The sequence below is a fragment of the Tachyglossus aculeatus genome, chromosome X1 (genome assembly GCF_015852505.1).
Source record: "Tachyglossus aculeatus isolate mTacAcu1 chromosome X1, mTacAcu1.pri, whole genome shotgun sequence".
NCBI classification, from domain to species: domain Eukaryota; kingdom Metazoa; phylum Chordata; class Mammalia; order Monotremata; family Tachyglossidae; genus Tachyglossus; species Tachyglossus aculeatus.
This window is the reverse complement of record NC_052101.1, coordinates 28,600,200-28,617,634: the sequence shown is the minus strand read 5'-3', so window position 1 is coordinate 28,617,634 and position 17,435 is coordinate 28,600,200. Positions and strand designations below refer to the sequence as shown.

The following is a 17,435-nucleotide window of genomic DNA, read 5'->3' as shown; positions in this document are numbered from 1 at the left end:
ACTGTACTTTCCAGGTGCTTAGTACAGTGCTCTGCATACAGTAAGCGCTCAATAAATATGATTAAATGAATGAATAAAAGAGGGGGAAGAGAGACATCAGTACAAATAGATAAAACCGTTGTTGGGTAGGGATTGTCTCTGTTGCTAAACTATACTTTCCAGGCGCTTAGTACAGTGCTCTGCATACAGTAAGCGCTCAATAAATATGATTGAATGAATGAATAAAAAAGGGGGAAGAGAGACATCGATACAAATAGATAAAACCGTTGTTGGGTAGGGATTGTCTCTGTTGCTGAACTGTACTTTCCAGGCACTTAGTACAGTGCTCTGCATACAGTAAGCGCTCAATTAATATGATTGAATGAATGAATAAAAGAGGGGGAAGAGAGACATCGGTACAAATAGATAAAACCGTTGTTGGGTAGGGATTGTCTCTGTTGCTAAACTGTACTTTCCAGGCGCTTAGTACAGTGCTCTGCATACAGTAAGCGCTCAATAAATATGATTGAATGAATAAAAGAGGGGGAAGAAAGACATCGATACAAATAGATAAAACTGTTGTTGGGTAGGGGTTGTCTCTTATCTGTTGCCAAATTGTACTTTCCAAGAGCTCAGTACAGTGCCGTGTACACAGTAAGCGCTCAGTAAGTACGATTAAATGAATCGGGTGGTATCATCCTCAGGATGCCAAGTCTGTGGAGGCCTAGACTCGAGAACCGTATTTGGTATCCAGAGTCATAGCTTCCCAACCCTTGAAATAGAAGAAGGCTATAAGGTGCTCAGAACGAATAGGACTGGGGTCAGAAGCCCACTGGTATTAATATGAAAGAAGAAAATCCGAGAATCCGTTTTGGGGGGAGAGTTATTTTTTGTTTCTTTTTAAATTTAAAATTGATTAAAAATCCAGATCCCGCTCTGGCACACGTTTGGAGGATAAGATGGTTTTTAAAAAGCTCGAAAAGTATGCGCATCATTTATTTAGAGGTTTAGCTAAAAAAAAAATAAATTCTACTGCAGGGTGATATTGCTGGGTTACTTTTCTGGGAACGCTGCACTCACAAGCTCTTAGTATAATATTTTGCACCGTTTTCACTCTCTAATTAGACTGTAAGCCCCACGTGGGCCATGGACTGTGTCCAAACTAAGTCGTATCTTTCCTAGCGGTTAGCACGGTGCTTAACAAATACCACAATAATAATAAGTACTATTGACTGGTTGGTTGAACTCTCCAGGGAACATGCCATATGGGAAGGATTCTGCGTGCCCTAACACTGCATTTATAACTTTTTCCTCTAGATTCGTGATCTGGTAAAAGAACGTGGCATGCAGGACAAGCGTCACCAGGATCTAGAAGCTGAGTTTGAGAAGACGGAAGCCAAGCTAAATGCAGCCGTCAGGGAGAAAACATCTCTCTCTGCAAATATTGCTTCACTAGAAAAACAGCTCATGGAACTAACTAAAGCGAACGAGTTTCTGAAACTAAAGGTATCTGGGCTTTTTAAATGCCTTCCTGGAAATGCGGGTTATTTTATAAATCTCAGCGTTCATATTAACAACACGCAAAGGGTAAGTTTTGCGGAACCCCACTTCAAGGAAAACCCCTAGCATAATCCTCGGTGCGTGTTGCTTCCGATATCACGGGAGTCGCGCTGGACCCCCGGGAGATGTGCATTATCGGAAGAGAATTCCCTAATCCCGCTGTCATATTCATTCATCTTAATGGGGATTAAGAGTGTGAGCCCCTCGTGGGACAACCTGATCACCTTGTAACCTCCTCAGCGCTTAGAACAGTGCACATAGTAAGCGCTTAATAAATGCCATTATTATTATTATTATTCATCATCATCATCAATCGTATTTATTGAGCGCTTACTGTGTGCAGAGTACTAATATATGTATTATATTATATATGTATTATATGTATTATACATAATAATAATTTTTATTATTTTTCCAAAACGTGAAGTGGAAACATGCAGTATTAGAAGAAATGACCGTATTCCTTTTCTCCACGGACGGGATTAGATTAGTAAAATAGTTTCAAAAGGCTGAGTTACTGAAATCTGCTTACACTGTATATCTCAAGATCCTTTCTTGGATTCATTCAAGCGTATCTCCTGAGCGCTTACTGTGTGCAGAGCACTGTACTAAGCGCTTGGACAGCAATAAAGCAATCCCTGCCCACAGTGGGTTCCCTTTCTAGGGTTAATGGGCAACTAAATTTTTTAGGCAATATCCCAGCTACTGCTTCATATCCCTCCTTCTGTCCTGTTCAGACTTTTCAAGCAGGGTATATGAATATGTCCTTCTACTTCCTCTTCTCCACAGCCCTTCTTAACTTGTTACAATACAGTCTCCTTCCCCTTCCTTTCACTAAACTGCCGTCTCCATCGTTACTGGTGAGCTCCTTCTTGCCGTAGTCCTTCAACTGCTCCGTGCCTCATTTTCCCCAGCTGTAGAATGGGGATTCAGTGCTTGCTCTTCCACTTCATCTGTGATCCCCATGTCCCACGTGATTAACTTATATCTACCCCATCATCATCAATAGTATTTATTGAGCGCTTACTATGTGCAGAGCACTGTACCCCAGCACTGAGAGTAGTGCTTGACAACATAGAAAGCTCGTAACAAATACCATAAAAATAATAATAGCTTTGGTTATGCTTCTACCTTATGGTTCTCCTCCTATTTCTCTTGCTTCTGTAAGTTCTCAGACGATGGGACCCAGAGGAAAATGAGCAGTCTAAGTATGGAAGTAATGAAACTGAGGAGCAAGATGGAAGCCAAGAACAAGGTTCGTTATATCTCTGTGAGAATCTATTTTTGAACCAGATTTCATTTGCTTACGACGGTCATCTTTGATTTTTAGAGTGCTGCTGCCAAGCAAGAGGACATGGAAATGAAGCTGCAGTTGGCTCAGAGGAATCTCCAGCAAACACAAGGAATAGTGGCACAAATTGAGGAAAAACTGTAAGCTTACGAAAGGGGAGGTGGGGAGGATTCTAAGCAGAATTAACTTCGAGAAAAAATTTTTCCACTCAGTCTTTGTTTACCAGTGTATAGGTTTAAATGCTTATAATTTACATTTCATGAGTAAATATTACAGAATCTAATTTTCTATCGAAAACCTGCTTTGATGATTCTAAAGCAGGATAGTTTGCTGTGTGTGAAGCTTTTAAAATCTGGCTACCAATGAAAAATTATTTTAAGTTGGAGCAAAAAGAGCTTAAATAATAATAATAATAATGTTGGCATTTGTTAAGCGCTTGCTATGTGCAAAGCACTGTTCTAAGCGCTGGGGGGGATACAAAGTGATCAGGTTGTCCCATGTGGGGCTCACAGTCTTAATCCCATTTTACAGATGAGGTAACGGAGGCTCAGAGAAGTTAAGTGACTTGCCCAAGGTCACACAGCAGACAAGTGGGGGAGCCGGGATTCAAACCCATGACCTCTGACTCCAAAGCCCGGGCTCTTTCCACTGAGCCCCGAAATATTAAAATTGAATTCCTATTTCTTATATTTAAAGACTATATTACCTTATTATGTGTTTTGCCGATTAGTACTTCCCAGGCGCTTAATACAGTGCTCTGCACTTATTGTGACTACATTTGAGAACCACTGCTCTAAGTATTTAATTTAGAAAACCTTTTGATTTGGGGGAAAATGTTATATTTAGTTGTTTGTTTTTTTTCATTCAGGCCACACTAATGTTTTTATCTATTCTGAGTAACGAATAGAACCTGAATTTAGTACTTTATGTTTTTGTGGGGGTTTTCGTTTTTGTGTTTTTTAGTTTAAGTACCGAGAAAGAAATAGTAGAAGAAAAATCCGATACAGTGAAACTTTTGGACTATATTGAACAAATCAGGTACTATCGATGCTTTTTTTTATTAAAAACAAAGTTTAGTATATCTGATCTGGAGAAATATTAACATTAGTATTTTCCAAAGACATACAATCCGTAAATGAATCATTTCTTTTGATAAAGCAGTTTAGGTGAAAGGGAGAAATATAAGGAAGATATTTTCTATTTTGAGGAGATTTTCAAGGAAAAGAATCATGAACTTTCAATCCTGAAAAATTCTCTTGAAGAAAAGGATTGCGCGTTATCCAGGAAAATGAAAGAACTGACTTCTGCGTGTCAGCTGCTTGAACAGGAAAATGGTAATGGAACTGCCGTATGAATTGTTTTGTTTGCTTTACGGGTGTTTTGTTAAGCGTTTGAGCGCCGTTCTCTGAGCTGGGGTAGATACAAACTTATCAGGTGGGACGTAGTCCCTGTCCCACATTGGCCTCTCAGTCTAAGAGGGAGGAGAATGTAATCCCCATTTTACACTTGAGGAAACTGAGGCATAGAGAAGGTAAGTGACTTACCCAAAGTCACACAGCAGGTACATGGCGGAGTGGAATTAGAACCCAGGTCCTCTCACTCCCAGCTCCATACTCTTCCATTGACAAGAACATCCATGGACACAGCGTGGCTGTCTTATAATTAATTGTCCATGGAAAGTTTTCCTATTTCCACGGTTAAGCTCAACTCAGTACCAGTGGGGTTTTTTGTGGGCTCAGCAGTGTGATCTTCTAGTATTTTTGAATGCATCGAATGGCTCTGATTCGGACTTTGTGCACCCTAACAGGTCGGTGAATAAGGTCTCAAGGGTAAGTAGAGGCAATATGAATCTTCGCCATCAGTGGGACTGCACCAATTGAAAATGCAACAGCTGCAATACTTTCTAGATTGTATGTTACCTTTGAAAACCTTTAGCCTTTGTAAATGCTTGGGCTTTGAAGTTACTCTGAAGTTTAGTTACTGCGGACTAAAATTACTGTCAGGTTGTGGGGCTGCAGGTAAAGGATGATGGAAAATAATTTAAAAGACTGTAATTGCATTCTACTCACATAGTTGGCTGAATTAATAAATTATTGTAGTAGTTGCTGAAGATTATATTCAAAACATTTCCCGAAATAACATAGTGCTGTTCCCCAAGCATTCTTTCTTATTTTTGACATTTTGAGTGATAGAGAACTAGAAAACTGTAAATGCCTATATTCCTTGGAATTGCTTTTTGAGTCTGCTTTGGAAATGTATTTTTATAGGACGACTTATTGCTGAACACAAAGAACGAGAACATAACCTAACTGCGTCGCTCCAGAGCCTGAAAGAGAAATTACAACTCGAACAAGAACACAAAAAACTGCAGCAGGAACAGGAGCACGGTTTAAGTGCCGAGGTACACAGCTTGAGAGAGAAATTACTGCTAGAACAACAAGAAAACAAAAAACTGCAGCAGGAACAAGATCACAGATTTAGCACCAAGATACAAAGCTTGAAAGAGAAATTACAACTACAACAGCAAGAGCACGAAAAACTGCAGCAGGAACAGGAGGACTGTTTCAGTGCCGAGATACAGAGCTTGAAAGAGAAATTAAAACTAGAACAACGAGAACATGAGAAGCATCAGCAGGAGCAGGAAAGCAGTCTAGGTGCCAAGATACAGAGCTTGAAAGAGAAATTAAAACTGCAAGAAGAAGAACATGGAAAACTGCAGCAGGAACAGCAGCACAGTTTTCGTGCCGAGATACGGAGCTTGAAGGAGAAATTAAAACTAGCACAGCAAGAGCATGAGAAACATCAGCAGGAGCAGGAAAGCAGTCTACTTGCTGAGATACAGAGCTTGAAAGATACATTAAAGCTACAAGAAGAACATGAAAAACTGCAGCAGGAACAGAAGCACAGTTTATGTGCGGAAATACACAGCTTGAAGGAGAAATTAAAACTGGAACGAGAAGAGCATGAGAAAAATCAGCAGGAGCAGGAAAGCAGTTTAGGCGTTGAGATACAGAGCTTGAAAGATAAATTAAAACTGCAAGAAGAACAACATGAAAAACTGCAGCAGGAACAGAAGCACAGTTTATGTGCGGAAATACACAGCTTGAAGGAGAAATTAAAACTGGAACGAGAAGAGCATGAGAAAAAGCAGGAGCAGGAGAGCAGTTTAGGCGTTGAGATACAGAGCTTGAAAGATAAATTAAAACTGCAAGAAGAAGAACATGAAAAACTGCTGCAGAAACAGAAGCACAGTCTACGTGCAGAAATACACAGCTTGAAGGAGAAATTAAAACTGGAACGAGAAGAGCATGAGAAAAAGCAGGAGCAGGAAAGCAGTTTAGGCGTTGAGATACAGAGCTTGAAAGATAAATTAAAACTGCAAGAAGAACAACATGAAAAACGGCAGCAGGAACAGAAGCACAGTCTAAGTGAGGAAATACACAGCTTGAAGGAGAAATTAAAACTAGAACGAGAAGAGCATGTGAAAAATCAGCAGGAGCAGGAAAGAAGTTTAGGCGTTGAGATACAGAGCTTGAAAGATAAATTAAAACTGCAAGAAGAAGAACATGAAAAACTGCTGCAGAAACAGAAGCACAGTCTACGTGCAGAAATACACAGCTTGCAGGAGAAATTCAAACTAGCACAGCAAGAGCATGAGAAACATCAGCAAGACCAGGAAAGCAGCCTAGGTGCTGAGATACAGAGCTTGAAAAATACATTAAAACTACATGAAAAAGTGCAGCAGGAACAGGAGCACGGTCTGCGTGCAGAAATACAGAACTTGAAGGAGAAATTAAAACTAGAACAAGAAGAGCGTGAGAAACTGCAGCAGGAGCAGGAAAGCAACCTAGGTGCTGAGATACAGAGCTTGAAAGAAAAATTAAAACTACAGGAACAAAAACATGAAAAACTACAGCAAGAACAAACAGAAACTGGCTTACTCCTGCAACGGGAGAAGGTAAGTTTTTGACTAATTTCTAGCATAAACGGTGCCTTAATAATTAGCGTTCTCCAACTTTTCAACTTAATTTCCACTGTTGGATTATCTGAATACTTATAATACTCCACCACTGGAATAAGCCGGCTTTTATTTCATTCTAAAACGATCTGTATTGTCTGTCTTTAGGATTTGTGTTGTGGCTTGCAAAAAAATCTACTTAAACTTCAAGAGGAGATGATTAACGAGAGAAGCCTTTTGGAAGAAGAATTGAAACAAGCATTAGATGAGCTAGATAAATTACAACAGAAAGAAGAACAGGCTGAAAACCTAATAAAGCACTTGGAACAGGAAATGAAGCTGAAAATCAAAGAGCTAGAACACTTAGAAGAAAAGCTAAAAAGGTTTGTAGAAGCACTAGTGGCCTAGGGCTTGTGGACTGTGAAGTATAAACAAAAATGTGAAGCCCATTCATGCATACATTCTTGCTCTGCCCTTGAAAATTTACCCCCCATTTTTAGTTTATTTGGTTTCCTCAGTAATGTTGGGATATTCATTTGATACACTGTAGTAATTAAGTATTCACTCTTCCCCCTATGAGTGGTGTTCATTTTATTTAGTATCTTGCTTTATTTAAAAATATTCTATGTTTGGGTGAAATGTGCTGTGGTATTCCTCTTAATAGTCTCTCATTTTATACTGTTTGAAACCCGGCTAATATCCTTTGAGAGGAAAAAAATCTGTGCCATATTGTTATTTTCATCTAGACAGCAATATTAACTATCATATCCCTAAGGAGGGATGAATGTAGAAAAATCAAGGTTAGGATATACTTCTCAAATTCAGCGAGGATTTTTTTCCAGTTTACACAATGCGTTGTTGTTTTTCTCTTGTAAAATGCATAGTAGCTTGATTGAAAATGTCACAACCTTCTATTCATCCTGTTTTGTGAAAAAAATTGAACTTTTGAAATGTGAAACACTTTATTCCAAAATAGTAGAACAGAGACCAGAAAACTGCCAGAAAACTAGTGTCAACGATCTGATTCAAACCACGTTAATACTTGAGAGTAAACCTTTGGTTAATTTAACAAAATTATCTGCCAGTGAACTGTTCTAAATATGTAAAACTCAACAAGTGTGGGAATTCTATAGGATTCCATGTACTTTACAAAGACAAGATATTGTCAGGCAGATCTGAAACAAGTACACAGTAAAGAAGTATATCTCTGACTTTTCTTCATGCTCTTCTTCCTTCTATTTATACATTTTTGTGTGTCTTCTTCCCTGAATGTAAGCTAGAGGACAGGGATTATCTCTTCTATCTTTCTGTATTGAAGTCTCCCAAGACCTTACTGTAGTACTCTTCATTCAGTAAATGTTCAGTAAGTGCTATTGATCAAAACCTTTTTTTTATTTAGGAAAATGGAGAAAGAGAATACTTTTGAAGGGCTAACAGAAGAAATAAAAACATGGCGTTTCCTTTATGAAGAACTACACAATAAAACCAAGCCCTTTCAGGTTTGTCCCCTTCAAAAAAATGTGATAATGTTGAGGACATAAAGAAACATTTTATGTTCATTTCTTATGCCATGGCCTATTTCCTAGATGGTGAAATTTTCAACTAAGCAGTTGAATCTGATTTTCAGCCTGCTTTCTTATCAACTGCTCTCTTATCCCTTCACATGTTTCAAGGAAACTTATTTTAGTTCTCTTTTGATGTCTAGAGAAAACTTTAATAATGAAACAAATTATATAAACTGAAGTGGTGATTTTTCCTGTTTTGGAAATTGCCATAATATGGGTTTGAGTTGTGGACATTTAAAGGATTAGCTTGATCGAATATGTAAGTAAAGAGTGATTTTTTTTGTCTACAACTAAGATTCAGTGTCTTATTAAAAGTAATTTATCTTTCAGCAACAACTAGATGCGTATGAAAAAGAAAAGAATGCTTTACTGAATGAACATGGTGCAGCCCAGGAAGAGCTAACTAAATTAAGCGACTCATATGCCAAATTATTGGGTCATCAGAATCAAAAGCAGAAAATCAAACACGTCATGAAATTGAAAGAAGAAAATAGCCAGCTTAAGTCGGTGTGTAAATTAGAATATTTGACGCTTAATATTTGTGCTTTTTTAGAAAGAGGCCTCAATTAGTGAATCGCAAATATGAACTAGTTCTATAGAACAATAGTAGCGACGACTGAACTTCAACATTAAAAACGAGCATTTCAGAAGCCAGAGTCAGTGCCTGTTGCAAAGATGCCAAATCGGATTTAAATTTTTTCTAAACTTAAATTATATTTCCAGCACCCCTCTGCTAAAATAGCAAAATGTAGCATAAAATGGCAAGATATTAATAATATTTACTAAAAATCATTGCTTCTTTAGTGAATTGTTATTCATTTGGAAGGAGATATTGTCATTCAGATTGTATCCATTAATGTGAGTGGTGAGAATGTGCACACTTAAGGTGAGACTGTCGTGAACTAGGTGGCTGTGAGATAAACAAGACTTTTATGCTTAATAATAATGGGATTAAACATAAGCAATATGACCAAACTGTTAAGAACAAATTATTCTTGCTATTTGTGAAAGATAATTTATATTTTTTGCAGATGTGGCTATGAATTGTGGTTTTTGTTACAGCTGTGACTATAAGGGAGGGTTCTCCCCAGCACTTGAAGTGTTCTACACACTGGCATCTGATAAATGAGTTGCTTGGTTGATTAGAGGGTTCTGAAATTTTAAAAAATGCATTTACACTCCAATTCAGGCATGGCAAACATGCAGCTGACTGATCACATGCAGCTGACTGTGAGCTTGTCCGTGGCACACACGAGAAAGGTGACTGTACCTGGTGCTTCATACAGTGCCTGGGAATAACGAATACCGTGACTAACGGTAATTGCTAATACCATAAAAAAAATAGAGTGGGTCTAGGCTCCAGGCTAATGCTAGGTGCTGCTTTTCTGGAGTTTCAAGAGGCCTTCCTATATGCAATTCCGCCTTATAGAATTGGCCTTGGCAGTAGAAGTCCCAGAGAGCAGCCCTTAGGAGCAGTGAATCAATCAGTGGTATTTAGTGCCTATTGTGTACAGAACACCCTACTAAGCGCTTGGGAAAGTAGAGCACAATAGAGTTGGTAGACATGATCCCTGCACACAAGGGGCTTGTGGTGTACAGGGGAAGGCAGAAGTTAGAATAAATTACGGATAGGGAAAATAACAGAGTATAAAGATATGTACATAAGTAGTGAAGGGCTTAAAGGGTACACAGTCAAATGCATAGCTGGATGGAGAGGAAACGGTAGATTCTAAAGTGTTGTGACGGTCCCATTGTCTTCATTTTTAGCTATAACTGTTTCTCTGCCATCTCTTTATCTTCTCTGACGCCCGTTTACTTTCTCTGCATCTTTCTGTCTGTTCTCTTTGTCCTGTCCCCGTTTCCTGCTTTTATCTCTTTAATTTTGGATTAATGAACCTTTTCCCCGGGTGCTCTGATATTACTATTCTATTCTTAAAAAGTGAATGTAATAGTTAATTACAATACAAGTTGCCAATCATGGTATAAGCAATGTATAAATAACATAATCTTTAAAAAATAATTCTGCCCACATTTAAATGTGCGGTCTTGGAAGTTAGGAATGAGTTTGAAAGGTTGTCCTTGAGTTCACAGATGAAATTGTATCCGTGAGTTGTGAATGTCCTTGAGAGGGGATTGTTTTGATTCTGTGGCCATGAAAATGCAGTAGTGCTCATTTTCTGGCCCTTTCACATTTGGTATGAGTCTCCAATGGTTAAATGGAGAAAATTGTCTTACCACCCAGAGTCCCACTCCCACAGCTGTTTCAGTAGTGGTGATGGTTTGCTCTGAGCCATTCACGCTCTCAGCCAGTCCCCCTGTGCCAAGCAGCAATCACTGCAAGGGAGAAAAAGTGTAGTATGTGGTTACAGAACAGAGTATCTCCGAAACTTGAAGAACAGCAAACATTATTATGCCCCACCCATTAAGCCATTGTTAACTACGATATTCAGATGCAGTAAGGGCCAGGGGGACTTTTCATCTTCACTGTGAAAATAGGAAATGAAAAAACAACAACAAATATATTTGTGTGTGTGTGTGTGTATTTTTATATATATATATATATATATATTTATATATAAATATATTTGTACCCTATCCAGGTAGATAAATAGCAGGGTTATCAGAGGACACATTGAGACAAGAGCAGTTACTTCACCAGGCAACGCAGTATCACCTAATAGCTGCTTCTAGGCAGAATTCGGAAGTCATCATCATCATCAATCGTATTTATTGAGTGCTTACTATGTGCAGAGCACTGTACTAAGCGCTTGGGAAGTACAAAGTCATGATTCTGATGACCCTTTTCCCACACCCTCCCTTTGAACTGGGGCTCCTTCTCCCTCCATATGGCAGGCCAATCCCATCTCCTCTAAGAGGCCTTCCCGATGAAGCCTTCTTATTCCTACTCTCTACTCTCTCTCTCGATATTCACCCACCCTCTGCCCTACAGCATTTATGTATATAACCATAATTTATGTTAAAGTCCGTCTTCCCCTGGTAGACTGTAAGCTCCCTATGGGTAGGGATTGTGTCCACCAACTCTGTTGTACCGTACTCTGCCGAGTAATTAGTATTGTGGTCTGCCCCGAGGTAGCACTCAGTAAGTACCATTGATTGGTTCATTGACAATTGTCTGCCCAGTAATTAGTATTGTGGTCTGCCCGAGGTAGCACTCAGTAAGTACCATTGATTGGTTCATTGACAATTGCCTAACTGCAAAACCGTCCCCAACAGCCACCCTTCCAAAAGGTAAAGCAAGACTTTTCCAAAATAAAATGCATTCATCATCTATTTCTGAGCTATCCTTCATAAAGCTTTCAATCAATCAATCAATCAATCGTATTTATTGAGCGCTTACTATGTGCAGAACACTGTACTAAGCGCTTGGGAAGTACAAATTGGCAACACGTAGAGACAGTCCCTACCCAACAGTGGGCTCACAGTCTAAAAGGGGGAGACAGAGAACAGAACCAAACATACCAACAAAATAAAATAAATAGGATAGAAATGTACAAGTAAAATAAATAAATAAATAGAGTAATAAATATGTACAACCATATATACAGGTGCTGTGGGGACGGGAAGGGAAGCTTTGTAGCCTTACCTAGGGCTGTGATGGCCACTCCACATCTAGCCAGTCCTTATGCTACAAATAATGCCATAGTTTTCGGCTGTGACTTCTTTAAGACATTAATTATGGCAGGCCTGGGAGTCCGAGGACCTGAGTTATAATCCCAGCTCTGCCATCTGCCTGCTGTGTGAACCTGGGCAAGTCACTTAACTTTTCAGTCTCAGTTTAGTTAATCTGTAAAATGATTATCAAAATACCTGTTCTCCCTCCCCTTTAAATGGTAAGCTCCAGATGAATCAGAATGTGACTGATCTGCTTATTTTGTATCTATCCCAGTATTTAGTCAGTGCTTTGTGCCTACTAACTGAACAGATGCCACAATTATTATTACTATTGTTGTTATTTTTGCCACACATGACCCTGGTCAGATGAGGTATGAAATGGAAGTGGCACTCGTGGGTGTAGGAGTCGGGTAGTGCAAATTAGAAACCCACCCAAGTAATTTAGAAGTTAGTGCTTTATACTAGATCACGTCCACATTTAGGTTAAATTTTTCAAAATATTAGAGGTTGTGTGGAGTAATTTCCTAAATATAGCAAGTGTGCTTCAACGACTTTTAAGTTCTTTCTCTGAAAGTAGCAATTTGCCGTTCATGGCCGCATAATATACTTTGGATAGAAATCCTTCAATGTTCATATTTCTCTCACTCAGGAAGTTTCCAAATTGCGTGCTCAGCTGGTAAAAGAAAAGGAAGCTGAGAAGAAACTTCAAGAACAACTGAATGAAGCAAAGGGTATAAGGCGGTTTGACCCTGCCAAAGCTTTTCAACACGACAGTAAAGAAAATGTTGTTCCTAAAATGCCTTTAAAAGAAAGTAAGGGAACTCAAATTTTAAAGTTTCAGCACTAACCAGTCAAACTGTTTTGCTTTCTGAATGTTTGCTACTTTGAGTAACAATGGTAAACTATGGACACCTTTCGTTTAGAAACGTATTAGTAGGCCTCAGTAGATATACTACATATTGTCACAGATGGAATTATGCTAAAGGGAATAAGAGATTGCTTTTTCCCTTTGATGGGAGAGGCTATGTGCTTTAGGGGGTTGGGGATGTGCATAGTTTTCCTTTACAGGAAAATAGGTTTTTGGTAATCAAGCTGTGAGAAATGTGTGTAGATTTTTTTTGCAGAAATATAACTTTAGTCTACTAACATATTTTAAATCTTGCAGGTAAGATAAATTACTGCTGATTTCCTGTGGATTTCCTAAAATCGAGGAGAATTTCACGACAAGCCGAGCACAGTTTTGTCATTCTTATGAATATATGCAAGTGGGTATATATAAATTCTACACATGTGTGTCTATTATCTTTATACATTTGATATATTTGAGAACAATAGCACTATATAGTGGATAAGATTTACCAAAAGAGTAAATTGCCAGCCTGAGTTCTGGCCACATCCTCCGGAGAGTTTGTTAATACGTCCATTCCGTGAGTGTACTGTCTGCTAATATTGCAACTTTGGTGGCTGCAGTCTGATGAACAGCGTACTGAAATAGGCTAGAAGGATGATAATCAGTGTATTCACTATTATGTTGAAATGGTGTTCTTCAGATTCAGGGACTAACATAGGCAGTTATCATCACGGTGTTTGTGATAATGATTTAATCAATATTAAAACCGATCAGTTGTAAGAAAGCTTTGTATTTTGATAATTAAAATTGTATTGAATACAAAATATAATACCATTCAGACCTTGTACTTTTATACACCATGCTACTACTAATCCTTCATTTAAATAAGGTATTGACATTAATTTATCAGGGGGAAATTTTTATTTTGTCTCCGGGACAGCTGTTTATTTTGGTTTTGTTATTTTATCCAAATGAGAATATGTGGGGTTCCTATTTAGGCAGTTAACTTTCTCTCTATTTTTCCCCAGTGAGCATTTTAATGGTAACTAAAAACATGGACTTGAAAGCAATGTTTCATAGAAATTCCCTCCAGTGTTAGAAATGATAGAAGTTCTCAGTTTGCGTTGCTCATCGTGACCTATTAAAGTCGGCCTTATTTCCACGCTGCATATTTTAATGTTTTTAAAGGTTTTTTTAAAAAACAAAGTAATTATAATTAATATACACCTGCAATTTTCTGTCCAGAGCTGTGACAACCTCCTTTTGGTAGGGAATTTAATATAAGAATAATTTAGTTCATTGGATGGAAACATGTTCCCATGAAGCTTTTTTCATGAAAACTCACTTTTGCATGAGAGAAGAGATCTGTTGTGCTTGAATTTTGGGTTACAGTCTCATAGAATTTCACATTTACCCTTGTTCCTAGCGAAGGAATAAAAGGATTCTGCTGCAACATGTAAGATTGTGGGTTCTAAATGTCAAAAAATTCCAGTCTCCAGGTTTTTCCTTTTGTCTTCTCCAAACCCTTGTACCCAACTGCTCTGGCTAATAAATAAACATTCCTCTGGCAAAACGTGTAAAATGTCATTTTATCTTCATGTGGTTATGGAAAATTTAAACATTTCTTTAAGATGTTGCAATAAACACCATTTTATTTAAATACTACAAGAATGGTGTGAATTTTACAGCTCTGCCATGTAAATTTTACAGCTCTGCCATGTAAATTTTCTCTTGGAATTACTTAGTTCTCAGACTTGGGGAAAATACTGGGGAGATGTGTAAAGGGGCTTTCATCACATAGTGAAATAATTATAAAATCACATGACTTCTCTAGCCCAGAAGGTAATTATTTGGCTAATTGGATGAGTGCTGTTGATTTACAGGCTGTGATACAACTGGTTTATGAGGGTTATAAACAGGGGGCTGTTGGTAAATTAGTCCGTTACAAGTTAGGATCCATTCCAAAACCTCTAGAAAAATAATCATGTAATTCCTTTATGTGGTATACACTTTAAAGATGGAAAAGTTTCCAACTATTGCTTAATCTTTATTGAAGAAAGTCAAATCGTCGTATAAATGTGAGAAGTTGTAATATTAAGAGTCTCTTCTGAGAAGTAGAGCTTGGTCTGCTGACTGTATTAGCAATTTAAGTTTTTGTCCAACAGATTAAATAGTGGCCACCTTTTCTTTTTAAAGTACCTTGAAGCAGACTAATTCAACCTGAACAGTTGTGCAATTTTTGAATGCCTTCCCATTAGTCTTCTTCAATCATATGACAAATTTGTACTTTTCTTGAAAATCGACAACTTTAATTTTAGCTATGGGTAATGAACTCATCAGTTCTATTTTTCTATCTTGCAGTGTTGCATGGGATTGTTGAGGTTGGATATTGTCCTTTTTTGGATGGTTCCTCTGAACAAAATTACCGTTATCCCTGAAAGCTAATTATATTGAATCATTGGTCCTAAATACTTCTAACGTGGATTAGTCAATTTTAATACACTGGTTTCATTAAAAGAATAATTGCTGTAACTGTCCATTTTAAGCTTTTAAATGTGAGATATATAATGTGAGTCATTATCCTAATGAGTTATCTTGTGGGTGACTGACAAATCTGCAAAGGAATAAAGACTAGATCCCTGAATGATGACGATGATGATGAAGGCATTTGTTAAGCGCTTACTATGTGCCAAACACTGTTTTAAGGAACCTGTGTACGAGCCAAATTTGTGATTCTCTGAAGTATTTAAGTAAAAGTATTTAGCTACTTTTAGCTAAACGGTGAACTCAAGTCAGTGTATTGTACTCAATATGCCGTTAAATTCCATTTGATATAACCTGAAGTCTGAGTTGCGAGTGCTTATTCATATAAGTGAAAATTTACGAATTAGAAGTTTCAAACAACTCCCCTTTGTAGTCTAAAACATAAAAGAAATCATAGTTTTAGTGCTTATTTCAGACTGGTAGAAAATAATAAAAGTAATAATAATAATGATGGTATTAAGCGCTTACTATGAGCCAAGCACTGTTCTAAGCACTGGCGGAGATGCAAGGTAATCAGGTTGTCCCACGTGGGACTCACAGTCTTAGTCCTCATTTTACAGATGAGGTAATTGAGGCATGAAGAAATTAAATGACTTGCCCAAGGTCACACAGCTGACAAGTGGTGGAGCTGGGATTAGAACCCGTGACCTCTGACTCCCGAGCCTGGGCTCTTTCCGCTGAGCCCCACTGCTTCTCCAAAAGTGGCATCACTGAAGTACATTTTACTAAAACCACATTAGAAATCAGGATAATATCTGCAAACCAGGGAAGTTGAGCTTTTTCCAAGTAAATCTCAACTAAAATACCGGGTGAAACAAGCAGATTAGCATATCTATTTGCGAAGGAGGGAAGATGTGTTATGGGGAGATAAACAGTGGAAGCAAAAGGAAGAACAGAGATAGAGCAGAAAGCAAAAATGTAATAGCAGAAACAGCGTGGCTCTGGAAAGAGCCCGGGCTTTGGAGTCAGAGGTCATGGGTTCAAATCCCGGCTCCGCCACTTGTCAGCTGTGTGACTTTGGGCGAGTCACTTAACTTCTCTGGGCCTCAGTTCCCTCATCTGTAAAATGAGGATTAAGACTGTGAGCCCCCCGTGGGACAACCTGATCACCTTGTAACCTCCCCAGCTCTTAGAACAGTGCTTTGCAGATAGTAAGCACTTAATAAATACTATCATTATATTATTATTATTATATGTACAGTATATCTAAAGTGCAGAGCATAAAAAAACGGGGTTGGACTGATGCACCTGGATTATTATGAATTGGAAAGGCTTCCAGGAGGAGGAAGTGGGATTTTTTAGGAAGACTTTGAAAAAGTGAAGGGCTATAGTCTTGCAGAGTTGTTGGGAAGGGAGTTTCAGTTTGGACAGATCACACGAGCAAGAGGGTCAGAGGCAGGGAAGATGAGAATGAGGCAAAGTTAGAAGGAGAATTTGGGGGAAGTGATGAGCAGGAAGTAGGGAATCCCTTTTTATTCATGCATATAATAATGATGGCATTTATTAAGCGCTTACTATGTGCAAAGCACTGTTCTAAGCGCTGGGGAGGTTACAAGGTGATGAGGTTCTCCCACGGAGGGCTCACAGTCTTAATCCCCATTTTACAGATGAGGGAACTGAGGCACAGAGAAGTCAAGTGACTTGCCCAAAGTCACACAGCTGACAAGTGGCGGAGCCGGGATTTGAACCCATGACCTCTGACTCCAAAGCCCGGGCTCTTTCCACTGAGCCACGCGGCTTATCTCAGGTTACAGCCACTCTGTTACAACTCAGGGAAACAGTCATTATAATTTGACATCTTGGCTATCGAATGCAAATCGCAAGATGCCAGAACAGATCAAGTTATGTACTTTTCGCTACCAGTCAAGACTTGGGGATCAAATTATCTTGCACCTATGTTAAAGAAGCTGAATTTCTCAAAATGAATAAAGCCGATCCTGAAGTAAAGGGCAGCTCTAAGGTATTAAGAGGTGTTCAGGAGGAAATGGCCTGCTATGAAGTTCTTGATGAAAAGAATCTATATAGGACATATATATGTGTGTGTATATATATATA

At 38.5% G+C, this 17,435-nt stretch overlaps 1 protein-coding gene across 2 annotated transcripts in view; it reads left to right on the top strand.

Moving 5' to 3' along the window:
* The window catches only part of HMMR (hyaluronan mediated motility receptor), a 32,198-nt gene extending 17,324 nt beyond the window's left edge, over window positions 1-14,874 (top strand). Inside the window, exons 5-15 of one of the 2 annotated variants that reach the window (XM_038772909.1) lie at window positions 1,297-1,485; window positions 2,708-2,794; window positions 2,870-2,970; window positions 3,794-3,868; window positions 3,992-4,164; window positions 5,098-6,788; window positions 6,957-7,171; window positions 8,188-8,287; window positions 8,684-8,860; window positions 12,636-12,798; window positions 13,152-14,874. In XM_038772909.1, coding sequence (XP_038628837.1) covers window positions 1,297-1,485; window positions 2,708-2,794; window positions 2,870-2,970; window positions 3,794-3,868; window positions 3,992-4,164; window positions 5,098-6,788; window positions 6,957-7,171; window positions 8,188-8,287; window positions 8,684-8,860; window positions 12,636-12,798; window positions 13,152-13,171 — 2,991 coding nt within the window. In that variant the 3' untranslated portion in view covers window positions 13,172-14,874. Of the gene's footprint in view, window positions 1-1,296; window positions 1,486-2,707; window positions 2,795-2,869; window positions 2,971-3,793; window positions 3,869-3,988; window positions 4,165-5,097; window positions 6,789-6,956; window positions 7,172-8,187; window positions 8,288-8,683; window positions 8,861-12,635; window positions 12,799-13,151 lie in introns of both variants that reach the window. The other variant, XM_038772908.1, reaches the window with a different exon arrangement.
* The last annotated feature ends 2,561 nt before the right edge of the window (window positions 14,875-17,435 follow it).